Consider the following 14,212-nt stretch of genomic DNA (forward strand, 5'->3'; position numbering starts at 1 on the left):
ACAAATTTCAAAGAATTCCGTGAAGAACACTGTGCAACCCGTGTTCTTCACGGACTCGCCGATTCCGTAAAGTGACTTGACGAGTCACTGTGCAGAATCGTCCAGTTCTCTCTAGAACCGGACGATTTCTGATTTTTTAACCGATACGATCCCTTTTTGGCGATTTCCGAGTCGAGTCCGGTTCGACTGGACGTTTTTTAAAACACTGGTCTAATCACATTTTGATATGGCATTCAAACTGCCGCACTCTGAGGGCTCTAAATCTATTTTTATCCCTGATTACGAACGCAATCATCAAAGGAGCAGATTTTTATGATTTAATCATCTCTGAGTCGAGAAATGAATCTCAACCGATGCCCCTCCACACAAATTACTTGTCCTTTTATAAAAGATCTTTGGATTTTTGCCTAGATCAAAATTGCTTTTTCAGTTTTTTTTTGTTGGTTTGTTGAATCAACAAAATTGCTCTGTTGTACATCCAAGTCTTCACAACATGAGAGTAAACAAAATATGGCACTTGGAGAGCCAAATGGGGCTACCCTTTGTGTAAAGGCATCAAACAATCAAAAGGTTTTCTTCTCGTACATGACCAGATCATGTATCCCACCTTCGACCTGTGCAGCTCCTGTACGAACCTGAAAATGGCCGAGGCCCAAGAGAAACAAATGTTCATTATACTCTCACTAGACGGGAAAGTACTAATAATGGACCACAGGAAAGGAAAACAAAAAAAACAAAAAAACCAAAAAAAAACAAAAACGCAGTATAATCATGGCATAAAAATTATCAATGCTTGACAATGATTGCATGGTTCAATAGAAGTCTGCCACATTTCGTTTCATATAGCTATTATTTTATTTGCTTGTGTGACTCCACTCAGGAAGACATGGATTGATCTAGAGAAGGATATCTTGGGTGTCTTATATATGGTTTCAGGGATCTTGAGAGAGTCAAAGCTTTAGTATTCTCAGTAGGTTCATTATTTACTTTTATCGAAGTACTAAATCATGTAGTTTTTACATTGTTTACATTGCATAAGTGTCCCCGTTTGTGTCTATTACCTTTCTACTTAATCACAGCAAACTCAGGTTGACATTGCCCCAGGAATATATAAATAGCAAGACTATGCTTTTAACTCTTGATGGGACACATGTATCCTGGGTTCAACACCATTCAATTCAGAAAGTATGCTGTCAACTAAATGGGACTTTTTTGTGTGACAAATGCTTTTATTTGAAAGTCTCCCAAACTATGGGGATATAGTATTCTTATGGCAAAATCCACCATCCATTCGCATGGGCTGAAAGTGTGAGATGAGCAGCGGGTGGGTGACTAGGGAAACTTAATATTTACAACCGATCTCCAAACTATCCATCAGCAGGAAACATGATACTGATGGTGGATGTAGAACCTTGGGGTAAATATAGCACAACCATAGGACTATGATATACATCATATATCCCCATTACCAAATTTCCAACCTCCTTAGGGCACTATAGGAACCCAGAATAGTGTAGAAGTGGTAAGAGGTGAACCTCCACAAAGTGAGAGCCATGCCTTCTGCAATGTATTAATTGTTCCAAACTACGACATTTATACCTAACGTAGGAATAGATAATGCAGTCGCTTCAAAGAAAAACATAGCATCATATGGGTCGTACCAAAAATCCAAATAGTTATTACTGCAATATTACTTCAAAGAATGGGAGTTTACTGCTATGCTTAAATTTCATGTTACACATATTTAGACGATATATATCTGAAACAAAGCAGAAGAAATATGACCCCCTGTCACTTACCACACCATGAGTATTTTTTCCAATTGATGTATTGAAACCCTTTCACAATTACCAGAATACCGTTGTAATTATACAATTTAAAATTGAAGTCATCTGTTCAATTTTTCTTTTTTTGGGTAATTAGTTGTTCATTTTTTCAAATTAATAATTTTATGAGATAAACCCAAAAATAAACTTATGTAGAGGATCACCGAAAATCTTTTCATCCATGATCTTTGGTCTCAGTATTGCGACACTCAGTTTGCATGAGGTGGCATGTTGCAAGGATATTCCCCATGCAAACCCGCTTAAAAGGGCCCAAAAAAAAAAAGTTTCAATGAAAGAAGAAATTCTGTTCTTATTTCTGAAACACCATTTCAAGGTCAAGTTGGACATCCTTGCAGGTCTCTTTGAAGATATAACTTTATCTAGGGACAACCATGAAAATATCAGTTTTATTGGAGAAAGTACTATGAAAACACCAGTGTTAAGAAAATATTACAAAAACAGCTAATTACAATTCTGACCATTAAACAAATCATTAGAAAGGTATATATAAGTAAAAAAACATTTATCACAAGTATAGTATTATAATCCAACAAACTATGATATACTCATGGTCCAGTTGGATGATGTTGGGGCCAAGTCCTTTTCTGACAGGCCCTCTCTTTCCACCACCACCACCCATCACTGGATTGGATGGTGATGACCCAATGGACTATGAGCATGCATCAGACAATAGCATAATTTCAAACAAACAGTGCCAAACCATACCTCAAACTTTAGAGCCCCTGATCTGCAACGGTCATGAGCAGACTGTATGCTTGAAACACCAAGGTCTTGGAACCCTTGCCTAACAGCTTGCATGGTGTATGGAATAATTTTCAAAATAGAGCCCTTATCATGCACAGCTCCTGAGACTCCTTGTGCAATCTTTAGCTTTGACTTGTCACCCAGGTATCGAGCATCACTCCCTTTTAACATGGCATCAAGGGAACCCATGCCCCGGTAATTTTTAAGCCGACGTCCATTCTAGGGATGAAAAGTTAAAACAGTCAAAACACATGCACCATAGTGTCCATAATAGTGTAATCATTGTTTCTTCACAAATACCGGACACTTCAAACAAAAGAAGTAGCCTAGGACATTACAATGAGCATAAGCAAATGATCATACAACATAGTGTCCATAATAGTGTAATCATTGTTTTTTCACAAATACTGCACACTTCAAACAAAAGAAGTAGCCTAGGACATCATAATGAGCATAAGCACATTTAATGATCCTACTACTGAAATAAATAATGGATTTATAACAACAAAAAGGATGACAGATACCACTTTTCTAGGCCCAATTGAAATGGTCCACATGGAGGAGTTTGAAACTTTAAACAACAATAAAATTTATCACATGGATGAACCACTCACAGCTAAACATGACATAAAGCCCTCTTCCAAGTTGATTTTCCTAGACTAGACTTGTAAGACTTCATATCCATTGAATATTTGTGGTTTTTGAAGGACGCGAATAAGCGTTGGATAAAAAATTGCAACTCATCTAAGATCCAAAAAGAACTTTGCAAGTCTTTCTGAAACTCAATTTTTTTTCACTCCTTGCAAGCCTACTTGTTTTAGCACTCCAAAGGTGCCTGAGACGAGCCAACTAGTGAGCTTTAGTCAGATTTCGTAAATGCTACGAATTTTGTCCTACTTTAACTCAGCCATGGCCAACCCAAGCCGATCATGCCGGTCCCAAGCCTGATAAACAAGGAGGGTTGTGTTATGTAGGCGATCAGTATAAAACTTTCCCACATCTTTTAATGAGTCCTGAATGGCGCGACAAGATTTGAGTAGACGACCCCAGTTGGGATAATGCTCGGATGATGAGAATAATGAGTCATGTCCTATTTTGCATTGAATTGTGTCCTACTTTGTATAGAAATTAACTGGGCTAATGCTCCAAGAAGTCTCAGTTGAACAAGGCACACACGATGGTTTCCTTCAAACGATAGGACAAGAGTATATGCAGGTCCTGTAATCCAGCCACACCTTGATAAAACATAAATTATAAAAATGGCCATCAAAAGGTAAACTAAGACCATACAATATCAAATGCATGACTGACATGAGGGCTATCATATACAGCCAAATCCTTAGAACAAGAAAGGGGTGGGGGACTTGAGGACTAAAATTCCAATTTTAATTCCGTCTGAATGTAAGAATCATCTGAAAATTCTCAGACGTGGTCTGCATAGTTTTGGCACTGAAAATTAGCTGAATGAAGAAGACATAGTACTGGTTCTTGAAGCTAGGGCTAGACTAACGTTAGTGACTCAGTGAAGGCCAGAAAAATTTATTTAGAATTCAAATAGCAAGCAGATCCCATGGAGATTATGATATTGATTGGATGACTCCATAGCTGAATGCTAGACTCATCAATGTACACAAATCATGTTGGATCTGTCAGGAGCATGTTTGATCTTTTATGATATAATTAAAATTTTAATTACATAACAGCACAAAACAAATGACAGCTTAATGCTTGAGAAAGTAATTCTTGAGATGCTTGGAAATTTAACACGATCAAAATAGCGACTATAAATTAGCTGAATGCTACATCAAGGTTTTGGCTCCACCCAAACACTATCAGAAGCCTACAAAATAGTGACATGTTTGTGGATGCCTAAATAAAGGGAGACGACAGATGCCACCCTACACTCCCTCTCTGCAACATGTGTGTGTGTGTGCACGCATGTTTTTTCTTGTTTTCTTTTTTATTTTTCTTTCGTTTTTTTTGGCGTTTGTTGGGGGAGGGGAGGGGAGGGGGGGGGGGGGGGGGGGGGGGGCTGGTGGTGTGGAGCCACCCATTAACCTTGAAAAGATAGAGAGCAAGTTGGAAAAGAAGCAGAAATTGGGGCATGGGGTGCACAGGGACTAAAGTGCATAGTTTTTAATCCAAGGTTGTTCCAGTTGCCAGCACCCTAAAGCAGTTCCTGTTCTACAGATTTAATGATGCCTTTATGAGAATGTGATGGACAATATGTCGACGAAGGTTAAAGAACCACCTCATTTGGAAACAGAGGAATTTCAATTGCAATTCCAAATAAACAGAGACAACAACTACAAAAGAAAGCCCGAAAACAAAATGAGCATGTTAATTATACAATGTAAGCAATGAATATAACCTGATAGAAGTAGCTACCGGGAGCCTCTTCTGTGCCCGCCAAAAAACTCCCCATCATAACAGTTGATGCCCCCAAAGCCAGAGCTTTCACTATATGTCCTGAATTTGCTATCCCACCATCAGCAATGACAGGAATGCCATAGTCCTTAGCAACGGATGCAACCTTGTAAACTGCTGTCGCCTTCATAAATGCGAAAAATAGTTTCTATCAATGAGAAAAGGCATATCCTTATATCCTAGATGATATCAAATAGAAAGCGAAGGTTCTGTGTGTACGTAAAAATAACAATGCATGTGATTTATATAAACATAAAAAATAAAAACCACAAGTACCTATGCATACATGTATATGGCACATTGGAACCTATGAATAAGCAAGCATACAAGCACAGCAACGTAATCCATGGATACAAATTTCAAGAAAAAGAAACTTGTTTCTCAAAATGTAGCATATATGATACATCAGCACAAATAGAAGGTCAAAATAGCCTATATCTAAGGAGACAAAATTAACCTTTGAAAATACACACAGCACAATCAAAGAATAATGGAGACATGACCAGAAGTAACATAGATATCAACATCATCATCAGAGCCTCATCCCAACTATTTGGGGTCGGCTAGAAAGAACATATATAATACAAAATAAATAAATAAAAGTCAAAATAAATAAAAAATCATACAACACATAAAAATAAAGATGGATAGATGATTAGAATAAACTGGTTTTGACCAGTTCAGTGCTTCCCCAGGTTCAAGGCCCCTGAACCAACCAGCTGAGGCGCCAGTACACTGGTTGCCAGTCCAGCCCGGTCTTGATAATACTAGCATAGACTAAACAAAAAAGTATCTAAGTTTTTCAAGGTGGGCAGATATCCATGTCATATGCTAATCTTGATTCAGCCTCAAGATAACGTAAGTCAAATGTATAGACCCAAGGCAGGTGTACCAAAATCCTCAGGATTTATATATTGCCTTATAACGCCTAGTTGGATTTCATTACACGTAATGGTTCTGTTGGAGTTACAGGTCCTTCATCTAGTTAAAAGTTACTTACAGTAGTCTTGCAAAGCCCTACATTTGCAATATTTGTAATGTCAGACGTTAGATCCAAAACCAGTTCCTTCAACACTTATTTTTTCATCCTATGTCCATGTAAACATTCTGAGAACAATAATGACTTAAAAATTTCATTGGCAATGAAGAATATGTCCTTTTCTACCAATTATGAACATTAACCAGTAAATCTATTTGAAATACAACATGGACACCACACTGAAGACATTTGCAACATAAACCAAATCTTGAAATAAAGGCAAAGAATAACGCCATCAAACTCTTCAAGGGTCGCATAACAACATCAGAGCAATAAAGCTGAAAAAGACGAGCCAATTTTCATAGAAAAATTGATCATCAAAAAAAAATCATGATAGCAAAATAGATAGTCAACAATATGCCCAAAGAGAACAAACAATTACAACAACGATATAGACAGTAACCAATAAGTAAGGGCAGGGAAAAAGTAACTCACCTGCCCTCTACCAACTGCACAAACCTCCTGGGTAGTGCAAATAGACCCCGACCCCATCCCAACTCGCAATCCATCGGCACCAGCCTTTATCAAATTTTGTGCCTGGTATGCTGTCACCACATTCCCTGCAATCACATCCAATCCCTGATAAGTTCTCTTAATATACCCAATCATCTCCCTTTGATAAATTGAGTCCCCTTGCGAGCTATCCAAAACAACAACATTAGCCCCAGCCTTAACAACATGCTCCAACCTCTCCTTATCTGACTCTCTAGTCCCAATCGCCACCCCTACAAGTACCTTCCCATCTTCTCCAATGGAAGAAGCCACACTCGAAGGTGGGAAACCCCTCATTCTCTTCACATCTTCCCTCGTCAACAAATCAACGAGTAACTCGTCATCCGAAACAATGGGAAGATACTTAAGCTTTTGTGATATCAAAAACGCAGCTGCCTCATCAAAGGATAGCTTAGAACTAGTGCAGATGGGAACCTTAGTCATCACGTCTTTCACTTGGGTTTCGAGATCATTGACAGAGAAGAAGTCTCTCTCAGTGAGGATACCCAAGAGCTTAGAATTTAGGGTTCCTGACTCTGTGATTAGGGCATATGGGGAGGGTGAGGAGTCCTCAGTCAAGGTTCGAAGAGTGTCAGAAGGGGAGAGACATAGCGGGTCATGAGTGAAACCAATGCAAACAGATTTGGCCTTTTGAATAATGGAGGCCTGTTCAGAAGGCTTGTTGTTGCAATGGACAATGCCAATACCACCTAGGGCAGCCATTGTAGCAGCCATGGAAGACTCGGTTATAGTGTCCATAGGAGAGGAAATGCAAGGAGTCGAAAGAGTGATATTTTTGGAAAGGTGGGTAGTTAGGTTGACTGCTTCAGAAGGGAAATCTATGAAGTAAGGGTGGAGGATCACGTCGTCATATGTATAGCTTGTCCCTTGGTTGAAGAGCTTTTGAGCTGAGAAACCATCTTCAAAATCAGGGCTCGCCATTGATGAGGGGCTATATGATGAAGAATATGCAGTTCCTAGAGGATTTAACCTTCTTCCCTCCTATTCCGAGAAAAAACTCAAAATTTTAGGTGGTCACATCAGATATTAAAACACCTCATATATGAAGGAGAATATGCTATTCAATGCTTCGTATGTTGTCTGCAAAAATGCAAATAACCAACAGATTTTCATGAGTTAAGAGTGCATCACATTTATTTAAAACTTCGCAGATGCCAAATTCTCTTATTTAAAAATGTAAAGTTCCAAGAACTCTCATAATTTAAGAAGTAAGAACACCCAACTCCGAAAAGTCAGAAAAGAAATACTTTGAAAACTAAAGAAAACATGCAAACTCAACAGTAACAGGATTCAATTAAATGTTAGATCGCTTTCATATAACACAAAGGAATTCAAATTCAAGGAAAAACAAAACAAACCAGAAAAGGCGTCTACAGCAAAAAATTAATAAATAAACCGACCAACAACAATGTATACCACCACAAATGGGAATTCTGTTTCAATTTTTAAAGACCTAGTGATCATTTCTCAAATGCAGTCAAAAAATTTAATGAAAGTAAAATTAATTAGAACAAACAAAACAGAAAAAGGGGTATATGATTAAAAAAATAAATAAATTAAAACCAGCCTAATCAAATTAGGCCATAAAAAATCCCACATTAGAGTCACCGTATGAGAACCCAATGGTCTATTTTCCTTTCTCAAACTTGTTTAAAGGGGAGACCTTTTTATATAAGAGTGAAACCAATCAAATTTCTACTGCAAGGCATGCTGCAACAAAAAGATCAATACTTTGATATGCTAAAAGATCCAAAGCTCAGAACCTTCAACTTACGCACAACGAGAAGAAAAGCAGAGGAAGAGAGAGCTCAATCCCTTCAACTAGCCTTCACCAAAAATGCTCCATCATTTTATCATGCACATAAAAAGAAGAAAAAAACTGAAGAACATGGATTACGCAATCGTTCAAAACCCCAAAGAAGAGGAAGAAGTAGAATAATAATACTCTGAGTAGTAAGCTTGCAGAAGATGCATGCTATGATTTTCTTATATGTGTGAGTTACTTGTCACAGTAAAACAGCTCTAACTGAATAACTCGTTTCAGAATGCTTACAGAAAGAGAGGAAAAGAGGACCTGTTCACAGCAGCTTGAGGAGGGAGGAAGATGGGTAACTGAAACCAGGAAAGATAACCCACCCAAAATAAAAATGGGGTTTGGTGGGTATGATCTAAAATAAGCACTGAAGCACTAAATGGGATCTCTGTCTTCTTCCTGAAAAATATAATTATACTGTATCTAGTGGGAAGCACGCGTATTTAAGTTTCATTTGGCTTCCAATGAAATATAATATTGTGAACTGAACATCAATGAAAAATAGAGCTTTTCAATTAATAGATAAAAAAAGCAAAAATGTATATACCCAGAAGAATGGTTCTTGAAATTCAGCGCATTCGCTAATCAATCTTTTAAAGAAACTTTCCTTCGAGATTCACAGGAATTTAATAGATTCAAAGGAATTGGGCGTGCTTTTGACGTTCAAAGGGAGTAAATTAGCAACGGAGAACTGATTTGGTTTGGAATAAAAGAGAGGTACAATGTCATGTGCCCCACTCTTGATGGATGGGTTATATTTATCAATCTCATCATTAAAATATAATATTTATTCTAATTATTTGAGGCTTTGACACTAATCATACGTTGTCATTTCTCTCTACCAAGGGTAATACCCAAGTATCTTTCTTCCGGTACTTTTATTCTTTTCTTTTTGTGTTTTCCCCCTCTTTTATAACCTTCTACTTGAACAAGTGGCAACACTTAATATGTGATGTTTTGTGATGTTTTAGGTCTAGATATATATAGCCAACCCATTTAAGTCTATTTTTTTTCGATCTTATTGCTTATTGTCTTAATATGTGATGTTTTAGATCTACGCTACATATAACCAACCCATTTAAATCTATTTTCTTTCATCTTATTACCTATTGAAGATATACCTAACTTATCTCAAATATATTCATTCCAAATTTCTATCTTTTCTTGTCTTGTCATTTATTCATCTCAACATCATCATCTCACGTACACTCATCCTATAGATATATTGTTTTTTTTCCTCGCAACATTCTGTCTTATAAAGCAAGACTGTTGTTACAGCTGTCATGTAGAACTTCATCTTCAATTTCATTGGTATGGGGCGATCATATAAAATTCCTAATGCATATCTCCACTTTGCCTATCCAGCTATAATTTTATGTATAAGATCTTCCTCAATCTCTTCATTCTCTTGTATTATCAACTCAAGATACTGAAAATAACATCTTTTAGATATTTCTTGGTCATCAATTTTAACTACTTCATCATTTCTTCTCTTATTATGACTAAACTTGCATTTGATATATCTTGTCATAGTCCAATTAATTTTAGGACATTTATATTCTAGAACATCCCTCCAAAGTTCTAACTTTATATTGATGATGTCTCTAATCTCATCAATCAAAACTATGTCATCTACAAACAACACGCACCACGGTACCTCATCTTGTAGGTGCACAGATAACTTGCCCACAACCAAAACCAAAAAAGATATGGCATCAGTATTGACCCATGATGTAGGCCTAGTGACTAAAAACTCACATGTATAGGATGAGTTATGCATAGTCTATATTATAAATATTCCTTGTAGTTGTAATGTGCTTTGGAGAGGTTTAAATCATTTATCAAAATTTAATATTAGAATATATTGAAGGTAATTTAATGTTTTATAGATTTTAGTTTATTATTATTATTTGATTCTCTATAATTCTATTTTCTAGCAACGGGTCTAGTCGGATCTTGGTCGACTTGACCAGGATGTGGGACTAGAAAAATAAAAATTATATATATATATATATATATATATATATATATATATATGGCTCAGGTCCTACACAGTCAAAGTGAGGTGTACCTTTCAAATAGGTGCTAGAATAGATTGTTTCAGTATCAGAAATCTCTATTTTCATCTTGAATTATGAAATTTAAAAATTAAAAAATAGTGTAGATCGAGCATATCTATGAACACTTGAAAATGAAGAAAATTGATGGCCTAGATAATAAATTACAAGATGATCTATTTCCATAACTTGAAATTTATTTCTTCTCATATCCATAAACTAGAGGTCGAGATTATCGAGTTGACGATTTTTCAGCATTGAAATAACTTTTACTAATGAATTTGTGAGTGCGCCTTAATTTGATTGTTGAGGGCCTCACCTTTACATAAACTTTTTCCTACCATATATATAGTTTATATTTTATACCGTGTCTGGTTAGGCCTATGTTGAGGTCGACCCGGCCTAAATCGGGTCAAAGTCATTTGGATTTGAACTCGACCTACATGGATCTAATATATGGACCTGGACCCAGACTCGAACCCAATTTAGGTCAAACCGACCTCATTGCCACCCCTATTTTCTACCAAAATATTTTAATTTCAAGTCAAATGTAGAATACTCCATGCTCTTTCTTTTATTCCTTTAGACGACTCGTAAACAACAAAGGTATTTTCTTTTTTAGTTAATAGAATATGCCAGTTTGAGATCGATTACTTAATGGAGCATTGGCCTGTTCAGTCCAAAATATAGCCTGGTCGAGAACCTTGTTGAAACCATAGTTAGCAAGTAAGGGAATAATAAAATGGTGTCAAACAAAAATATTGTTAATAAATGGTTTTGTTCCAAAAAGTCGGAGGCAAAAAATCACTTCAAATATACAGATCGCCAAAAATTAGGTAAGTTGGAGAATTGTGACTATTTTTTATTTGACTCAAAACCATCGAACTTGCATTCCATAGTGAAAAAATCAGATATATAAAAGTAATAAAATATGATATTATGAATTGTGGTTATTGTATGGATACATCAAAACCATTGAACTATAATTTTTAGGAATTGTATACTATGAGACCATTTATCTTTGTTACAAGAAGGTCACAATTGTTAATATTTATTAGATGTTAAATTGGATGGTTTGGGGTCTGACACAAAGTTTGAAAAATATTTTTTTGAAGTTTGAGTTTAATCAATTATACACTTATGTGGAGTCAAAGAATAATCCATGAATGGAAGTTCCTTAAATATAGTGTAAAATTCAGTGAACTACTGATAGATGTGGTTGTCGAGGATCTGAAACAAATTGGCTCACAACATATGCAATATCTAGGCGAGTCATAGTGAGATAGAAGAGAGAGCCTACGAGTTTACATTGCATCATAGGCTCAAGAAGATGATCTCCAATATGTGCAGATAAACAAAGTGCAATTGAGATTGCATCTAATCCAATTTTTCATGAGCAAATAAAATATACCAATGTAGATTACTATTATGTCTGTGATCGCTATCGTGATGGTATATTATCTTTTCCTTATGTTTCTTCTACTGTGCAAATGATTGATAATTTCACCAAATCCATTACTCGGAATCACCATGATTTTCTAGTAGACAAGCTAATGCTTTACTCATGTCCGCATTAGCTTAAAGGAGGGTAAAAATGTGGATAAATAATAAAATATATAATTTTTCAGTTGTCTTATATTGTCAATGTATATTTGTGTAGGGATAATGTAGCCTACTCTAAATTTGTATTTATATATAGACCTTTTTAGGGTTTCATTCCTTGTTAATGAGAATTGATCAAGATTATTGCTCTCTATAGACTGTTATTGAGCTATGCATCTTATCTAAATTTACAACAATTACAACCACCCAATATGAAATCTGATGGACAAGAGTTAGTGTGACCTCTTTGTATCAAAAGTTACTGGTCTCTTTGTATATGTTTTCTGATTTTTATGTCCATACTTTATATTATTAGAGTCATACTTGACAACTTTTTTCTAAACTTTCAATAAAGCTTACTTTGTTGTCACGACACAAAATATATGGTAGATTCATTGATAACATACAATAAAACAACAACAATATTAAACATAAGAACTACATTAGCACATAGCTGACCCTAATTAGTTGGGATAAGACTTTGATGGTGATGAACTACATTAGTAAACACCAAAAACAGTAACCCCAATTTATGTGATTATTGTTCGAAGAAAAAGCAAAAAAAAAAATCCCTCAATATAAGATTGTAGTTAACTAAAACACAAAAGCTCAAAATGTAAAATAGTGGTCCATCCAAATTGTTATGTTGTATATCTAATAAAATAGAAAAAAAATTGAATGGCAAAATTAATCAAACGTCTGTGTGCATAAAGCAAGCAACAAAATGCTTAAGTTAATCCCAATATTTGAAGCTCCCCTAAATTCCTAATTGGCTAAATCTTTGGTTCACCGAATCTCTCTCTTGCTCTTTATAATTACGCTCTGTGTTTAAAGAGAAAAAAAAACATTTTTCATTGGGCTACTCTTCTTTCAACTCTAACTATTATTTTAAGATATATGGATTATTTTTGGATAATCTATTACACGTTTTCTAGGGGACATATTGTTGAAATTTTTTTATAATTTTATTTGTTAAATGAAGATTCTTAATTTACTCTCACTTTTAATATACTTACCTTAAACCAAAATTTTTTAAAAAATAAGTCAAATGTGTGATTTGTGTAAGGCTAGGGCCCTAAACAACCAAAGTATGGTTTGTATAAGGTTGTGGGCCTAAACAATCAAAGTAAGGCACATCTTCAAATAGTATCGAAAGATGTTATTTCAATATTGGAAATCTCTTTGATGGTAAAAAAAATTATTTTTCATATCTAATTATAAAAATTTTAAAGCTTCAAAAATAATGTAGATCGAGCAGATCTATAAACACTTGATAATCTTGAAAATTGATGGTCTACAACATGCATTACAATATGCATTATTTTCAATACTTGAAATTCATTTTTTTCTCATGTCCATACCGGAACTGGGTTGGAGAGCCAAGCGACTTAACGTTTGGGGAGGTTCAGCTATAAATTCACAAGTGATTGAAATAATAATAATAATAATAATAATAATAATAATAATAATAATAATAATAATAATAATAATAATAATAATAATAATAATAATAATAATAATAATAATAATAATAATAATAATAATAATAATAGTAATAATAATAATAATAATAATAATAATAATAATAATAATAATAATAATAATAATCATAATAATAATCATAATAATCATCATAATAATAATAATAATAATAATAATAATAATAATAATAATAATAATAATAATATAATAATAATAATAATAATAATAATAATAATAATAATAATAATAATAATAATAATAATAATAATATAATAATAATCATAATAATAATAATAATAATCATAATAATAATAATAATAATAATAATAATAATAATAATAATAATAATAATAATAATAATAAACACATTACTTATAATAATAATAATAATAAAGGATATTTCGCGCTGACAACTATTCTCATAAAGACCTCAAAATTCTACTATAAACAACTTAATAATAATAAACACAATACTTATTACTAAACATAAAGTACTTTACTAAACATAAGCAATGGCCTCCCAATAATAATAAACACAATACTTATTACTAAACATAAAGTACTTTACTAAACATAAGCAATGGCCTCCCAAGTACTGAAAAGAGTGGAAAGCAAATCATGTTTTATCATTTGGCGTTGGACAAAAGAAGTCTACACGATGCAAGTGCAAATATGAAAGATTAGTTGT

At 34.4% G+C, this 14,212-nt stretch overlaps 1 protein-coding gene across 29 annotated transcripts; it reads right to left on the bottom strand.

Annotated features, from left to right (window-relative positions):
- Positions 1 to 227: 227 nt before the first annotated feature.
- LOC18429043 (inosine-5'-monophosphate dehydrogenase 2) lies at positions 228 to 9,172 on the bottom strand. 29 transcript variants are annotated; one of them, XM_088865497.1, is made up of 7 exons: positions 8,931 to 9,125; positions 8,624 to 8,782; positions 8,345 to 8,449; positions 6,493 to 7,551; positions 4,963 to 5,142; positions 2,553 to 2,810; positions 228 to 635 (listed from the first exon to the last, which is right to left on the bottom strand). In XM_088865497.1, exons 4-7 carry the CDS (start codon positions 7,489 to 7,491, stop codon positions 564 to 566), a joined length of 1,509 nt encoding a protein of 502 aa, XP_088721623.1. In that variant the 5' UTR covers positions 7,492 to 7,551; positions 8,345 to 8,449; positions 8,624 to 8,782; positions 8,931 to 9,125; the 3' UTR covers positions 228 to 563. The 29 variants fall into 29 exon arrangements, with proteins under 29 accessions (XP_088721623.1, XP_088721634.1, XP_088721637.1 ...); XM_088865508.1 differs by having other exon boundaries at positions 8,345 to 8,396; positions 8,931 to 9,110; XM_088865511.1 differs by having other exon boundaries at positions 8,345 to 8,396; positions 8,645 to 8,782; positions 8,931 to 9,091.
- Positions 9,173 to 14,212: the final 5,040 nt, after the last annotated feature.

Source organism: Amborella trichopoda, chromosome 4 (assembly GCF_054954075.1).
Source record: "Amborella trichopoda isolate Santa Cruz 75 chromosome 4, AtrichopodaSantaCruz75HAP2 v2.0, whole genome shotgun sequence".
NCBI lineage: Eukaryota > Viridiplantae > Streptophyta > Magnoliopsida > Amborellales > Amborellaceae > Amborella > Amborella trichopoda.